The 6938-nt window shown below is 27.4% G+C and overlaps 1 protein-coding gene across 1 annotated transcript in view; it reads left to right on the top strand.

The window, feature by feature from the left end:
* Positions 1-1192: 1192 nt before the first annotated feature.
* Positions 1193-6938, top strand: part of LOC129960521 (membrane-associated guanylate kinase, WW and PDZ domain-containing protein 2-like) — a 113641-nt gene continuing 107895 nt past the window's right edge. The window contains exon 1 of the mRNA XM_056074042.1: positions 1193-1848. Coding sequence (XP_055930017.1) covers positions 1488-1848 — 361 coding nt within the window. The 5' untranslated portion in view covers positions 1193-1487. The remainder of the gene's footprint in view (positions 1849-6938) is intronic.

The following is a 6938-nucleotide window of genomic DNA, read 5'->3' as shown; positions in this document are numbered from 1 at the left end:
AAATTAATGGACTAATTTTCCTAAAATATAGATTTAAGTGTTTTGAAATTCTCTATATTGCATGCAGGCTTATATATTTTGATTGAAATCTCTTTAAAATGCGGAAAGAACGTATTATATGGAAACAGATATTCAGGATTTTTTTTTCTTTAATTCATAAAAAATGGAATTTATTTCTAATGATCATGATTTAAAATTGGTAATGCTTTAATTCCACATTTATTTTTCGAAATGAGTTGAACATTATAACTTCAAAAAGTTAGGATTAGTCTATGAAAAATATCTTTAATTTTAAATTGGATTTTTTAAATACTTAATATATAAAATATTTATTAATATAATACTATAAATATTAATATTATTAGAACTTGTTTCAGTATCGTTTGCTAGTTTGCCAAAGTATAAGAAATTTCCGTTAATTATAAGGCAATGTTAGAAATCACCTTACACTTATGCAATTTCACAAAATAATTTTACCTAATGAAATCCCAAAAAATAAATACAATTTATAATAAAATATATAATTAAACATGTGCTTCATTAATCATAAATAATAGTTAATAAAAATGAATCAGTAATAGTTAATAAAAATTCTAAATTTATAACTTTAGAATTTTTATTAACTATTACTGATTAATTTGTACTAATTATTATTTACTACTCACAAATTTACAATGAAAAATTTTGCTTTCCATTTCACCTCTTTATTTCTGAAAGGATGAATGAAAACCAATACGAACATAAAAATAATTATAATCTGAAAACAATAAATATTACTGATTCTTAAATGAAAAAAAAAACATTCTGTCACATTAAAAGAATTATGACATTCTAATTCCTGATTTTCCTTGAAATTCTAATTACATAATTAAGTTTGAATATTTTATAGGCTGCTATAAAACTAAACAACAGACGATAATTTGTTATAAATTAAATATTATGCTGTTCTCAAAGAACTGTTATTGTTTTAAATTGGAGTCTGAGGAATAGAGATTTATTTGAAACTTCCATTTCAGTTGTGTGTAATTGGTAACAGATTCAAAAACCAGAAAAAGATTTTTTATTGCTGTGGAGGATCAAGATGAAAACTCGGCGATCAGGTTCGTTCACCTACAACGGAGGGACTGGTCTATGCGATGCGCATGCGCCCACCTGTTCGGACGAACGACTGAGTCCTGTTGTGTGTGTAGCGATATCGTAAACGTGAGGTAGAATTTGAATAATCCGCAAAGCAGGTAGTTGCTGACGTATTCATCTCAGAACGTATCTCTCCCTACCAGACGATTGTATTAGTTTAAATTGTGAAACTTCCTCCTTATGCCTTTGATGCTATTCGTACTAATGTATTCAAAAATATTGTGATGTCTCGAAAAAAACACACAGGAGATCGAAACATCGAAATTTCGTTAGGCTTCGTTGTAACTTCGTTATGTGGATGCTGTATACTCCTGTGGATCAGTTCGTTGTGTTAATTCTCAGACGGAAACATGTCTTCAAAATCGTCGCTGAAGAGGCCCATCACTCCTAGCAAAGATTCGAATCCTGTATCGTTTGATTCCAAAGCTCCCCACTGGAGTTCCAATGTGCACGAATGCACGGTGTGCATAGGTCCCGAAGGAACTTTAAATTTGCCGATCAGGGGCGGCTCTGACAAGGGAGAATTCGCGTACTTCGATGATCTCATACAGTCGAGGATTTCGTATCTCAGTGGATATTTGGAGAACGGTGATGTGATTTTGGAAATACAAGGGCAAAAAGTTGCAGGATTTACTCAAAGAGATGTGATAGCATGGCTAAATCACTGTTGCAAGAGCGGCAATCCTGTTCGAATAACCGTCGCCCGAGGTGGTAAGTTATTTTGGTATTGATCGTAATTCTATTTTTAGTGTGAGGAAGTATTCTCTAGAAATCAGCTGATGATAGTTACAATATATACATAGGTTTACATTTTATTAAAGTTAGCGTAATATTATGTAATATTTTATTGCTCAATCGAATCTTATTCTTTTTACATTAACTTTGCTAATAAAACTAACAAAAACTATAATTATTGTTCAAATTTTGATTAAAACTCAAAATATACTTAGAAAAAATTAAATTTTGAGCAGATATTATTTAAAATGTATATTCTGTGGGTTCTCCGCGTTCAGAAAGGCTTTGTTTATAAACATAAACAGTTTGTTTACATATGTCAAGAATAAGTTATTTTCAACAAAATCTAAAATCGCATTGCATTTTTATTAGTTTTTTTATTTGTAAATATGTAATGTTCAAAAAATATATTTTAAAAATGGCAGTTTTTGAAAAAAAAAAATTGCTGAAATTCACTGTTTCATTAAATATCTGAAATGTGTGTAAAAGGTTTTATTTGCTTCTAGTAAAAGTTTTCTTTCGTCTGCTGCATAATATGGAAAGAATCTTTATAGGCAACTCTAAACTTAAGTAATAAATTCTAAGCATTGTTTACATATACCATTGGTATACAAATCCATGGCATGCATGTTAAATATTTCATATTTTGTTAATTGATTTTAATGAGTGTGCAGAAAACATGTTTCTTATAAATGCACACTATAGAAGTGATTATCATAAATAAATGAGTTTTGGAATGAATAAGAAAAACAAAATATTTTTTTAAAAATTATCATATATATAGGTATAAAGGAAAAATATTCTTTTCTTCCTTTAAAATGTTTTTTTTTTTTTAAATTCTCTCATTCATTTTATATTACCAGCAAATTATTTGAAATTGTTTCTTTTGTGTATGAATTAGCAAGAATTAGTGATAAGTCTGACTAAAACTCTTCATATTGTAAAATGATTATTGAAAATTTAACATTCAAAACTCAATATGGTATATGTTCTTCATTGGCATAATTATAGGACCAGTTTAGATAAAAAGTTATTAGTCTTAGTCTTTGTGCCTCAAATTACTTAATGTGACTTCTAACATGCAAAACATTGCAGGTTTATACAATATTGGTAGTAAATGACTTTTCTTATAATTTAGCTTGCTTATTGGTTTATTTTTGTCTTTACCGCTCCTTATAGCCAAATAACTTACCTCTTTTAATTCATTTTATAAAGTTTGTAAAAGATGGGAGAGCTAATTTTATAAATAAAATAAATAATTTTGTTTTATTCTGTTGCATGTTATTTTCATTTCAGTCTATTGTTGAATGTTCATTTGTGTCTTATAAAAGATTTCTACATGATTCCAATAAGTTTTATTTGCCATTCAGTCAAAACTGTGAAATGGAAAAAATTATGTTGTTAAAATTATTAACTTTTTTAATCATTACTGCTAAATTTATTGTGAAAAATTTATCAGTTATATATAATTTTCTTATAGGACTATTAACTGTGGAATAATCTTAGTTATACATGTAATGTTATTAAGTAGTAAAGAAAACACTTTCAGTGTAAAAAAAAAAAAAAAAAAAAAAAAAAATCTGAAAAAAAAAGTTTCATTGAAAATTTAATGTTTTTATTAAAAGCATTCCTAGAGAGAGAGAGATGTCAGTCTGTAAAATACAGTAATTTTAAATAATTGTGCATGTCAATTAGTTTTATAAAACATTATTATATAATAAATTTAAACAGATTTGTAAAAAATTTTAAAATTTATTTTAATAAATTAAATTGCTGGTTACTAACATATAGTTATAACTGTGTAAGCTAAATAAACATTAAGATAATGAAATCTATTACGCACAGCAGTATCCTGTGAGCTTTATAGCTGAAAGGAGTGAGTTATCTAATTCTATGAAAACATGTTCTGTTTGTGAAGTGACAGTTATTGCTGATAAAGATTATCATGAATGTGAGATTGCTTCTTATCATAAAAGTGGAGTCAGTTCTTTAGAGACAAAGTAGAAGGGAAAAAAACAGTTCTGGTGTGATATATATGTGTGTGTTATTTAATGTTAATATTTAATTTTTTATTAATAAAATGTAGACTATCTCCATTAAAACTCCTATATTTTGTTTGGTCAAAATAATTATGGATTATTGAAATAGGCTGACTGCATATTCTATGGATTTTAAATTGCTGAATCAACTATTTTTTTAAAAAAATGATTTCAAGAACAAATATTTATAAAAGAGAAAGATGTGAAAATGTTGAATTAAAATTTTCTTTTAGTGTTTGTAAATTCCTTATTGTTTTATTTTGATAGACTTTTCTTTATTGACAAAGTAACAATTAAATAAAATCATAATATGTTTTTGGATTATATAGTAAGTTTTTCTCTTCAGAAATTTGGAAGACTGTCATCTCTTTTAAAGGTTAAAAGTTCATATTTCATAACTTTTCTTTTAAGTTGCAAAATTATTTTTCCATTCTAATCCTTTTTAATGTCTTGCATTGAAAAGAATGGGTGCTTTCATAATGTTTAGATGTTTGTTTAGTCACATTATTTAGTTACTTTTTAAATCTTCAGTTTTCCAATATATAATGATGGGCTTTTTACTGAACTCAACTTGGGTTACATGGGCTAGGCTTCTATGAGTACTTTTCAATAAGTTTTTAGATTCATTTGAGTTTGATGTAAAGCTTGGCTGTTACAAAAAATATTTGTACTTTGTAAATTATTCGTAATATGAATACAAGTTCCAAAATAAATTTCTGATTTCCATGTTGTATCACCGTGATGGTACCAATGATATAGTTTGGTTGCCACACTGGGAGACAGATTGAAAGAATCTGTATCTGCTCTTAAATGGTTGGTTAGCAGCAATATTATTTTTAAGGTGAGTAAAAGGTTTGATTATTGCAGACAGCTGATGATAAGCAATATTAAATATAATTTTATAAAAATATTAAATACAATATTTAATTGTGTATAAAGATTCCATCAAAGATTAAAAGCCTTTATATTGTGAAATGAATAAACAAAAATTTATAATGATAAATAATGATAAAAAAAATTTAGAGTTTAGGGTGTACTTAATCATTTAAAAATTAATTTTTAAATACTTTATATTTTTTTAAAATTATTTTTTGTTTTTTAGCTGTTAACATATGCTGAAAATAGTTAATAATTTCTAAATATATTTCTAAAATGATGCGGTGTCTGTTGTTACACATAGATATTTTTCGATACCTTAAAATGTTTCCTTTATATGAAATAATTTCATTGGTTGTTGTTCGAATAGCTTGTTCCTATCACACCAGTTAATCACAACTTCATCCGCTCTTCGGTCTATGAGTATGATAAAGTATTAAATAGTTGTGGTCAGAGACCATAAACTTCGCCATTTTTTAAAAGGAACCAGTATATAGCAAGACGTTTTTCATTCAACCGCAGCCACTCAAGTGAATCATCGCCTATTAGATCGTAGAAAGGAAAGTCTGTTGTTGGGAGTCGCGTGATTCCAGGACAAATGGCTAATCCATAGACGAGTTATGTTCTTGTCATGAGAAAGAATTGAAAGGTTAGAAAGTTCGCCGATCGGGGTGATCCGAATCAAGGTCAATTGTTTTCCGCAGGCGGACCCACATCCAACACGACTTCTGGATTAAAAAGCTATGTACTTGCAAAAGAGATAACCATAACTTATGTTGTGATTTTTATTTGAAATATGAACGGTCAACTAAGAACTCAAAATCACTTTTGATGGATCATCATTTTAAAATCTGTCGGGGTCATTGCTGTCCGGTGTTAAATGAATGGCGCACTCGCGAAAGATTGAATCGTGCAATTGACCTACATTTTACCATTTTTGCTTTGCTGAAGCTTTTTAATGAAATTTTATTAATAAAAATACATCTAAAAATAATACTTGCTGCTCAGTTACTGCACTACTACTTTGATAACTGATGAAACTAATTTGTCATGCAGCTTAATTTATGCCGGCAGCGCTTTTATTTTTTACTTTTTTTAATCACATGTTTTTCATAAATGAAAGCTTATAAAATCGTTCAATGCTTAGTAATCGAATATTCAGTAGTAACAAGTTTTCTGGATTACTCTCAATCAGCATATTTATGTCAGGAATTTTTGATTAATTTTTTCCTTTAAATGTTTATTGAGTGATATTTCTTGTATCTCATTAATTTAAAAATTTAAATACGAAGTGAATAAAATGTTAGTAGATTATTAAGCTACTAGTCTACTTAGTTTTAATCGTATTATTATAATATTTTCTGTCTAGAAATTATTCTGAGGGAGGGGGGAAATGAAAAAGAAAGAAAGAAAACGTTGAACCTAATTAGAAACTGCGCTCTTAAATTCTACACACTCAGCAGTGGAAGAATAAAATTGAATAAGTCTTTTTTTCCGCTGAATTGAAAAAACTTGTACCATTTAATTTAGTGTCATATTGAATTTAGGAATTCATGAGATATTTCTATTTCTCATATCTGCTTAATAACAAATAGCTAATAAATATAATCGATCTTAATTTCCATCGACTTAAAAATTAAATTAGCTGAAACCGTTGCTCTGGAATAAAACACCTGCATATCTTATATTTTTATTGTGAATTCTTATTTTATATACAATATTATAATTCACAAGATTCTTTAATTAAATTGAGCATATCGATTAACGCAAACGATTTTTAAAAACTGCTGATAACTAATTTTCTCCAATTATTCTTTGTTTTATAGTATTTGAGATTTTGTACACTAAAATATTAGAGTTTTAATTAATAAAAAACATGAAAATAAATCAAATCAGATGTAGTTCCTGATATAAATTGTTAATCGTTCGTGTGTAAGCTTTTAGTTTAATGTTCTTCCAGAATATTGCTATATAATGTGTTTAAAAACAAATGAAAACGTTACGAAAAATATTTAAAAAATAATTTTAAAAAAGTTATCGAAGCCTCACCATTATTTAGCAGTCAAGTATCTGCAATTTCCTTACTTCAAATTTGCCTGTTTTTATTCAAATATTTATTAATCTCTTAACTGTTTTGCCCGTATGCCATAC

The sequence above is a fragment of the Argiope bruennichi genome, chromosome 1 (genome assembly GCF_947563725.1).
Source record: "Argiope bruennichi chromosome 1, qqArgBrue1.1, whole genome shotgun sequence".
Taxonomy (NCBI): Eukaryota; Metazoa; Arthropoda; class Arachnida; order Araneae; family Araneidae; genus Argiope; species Argiope bruennichi.
This window is presented reverse-complemented; position numbering and strand designations above follow the sequence as displayed.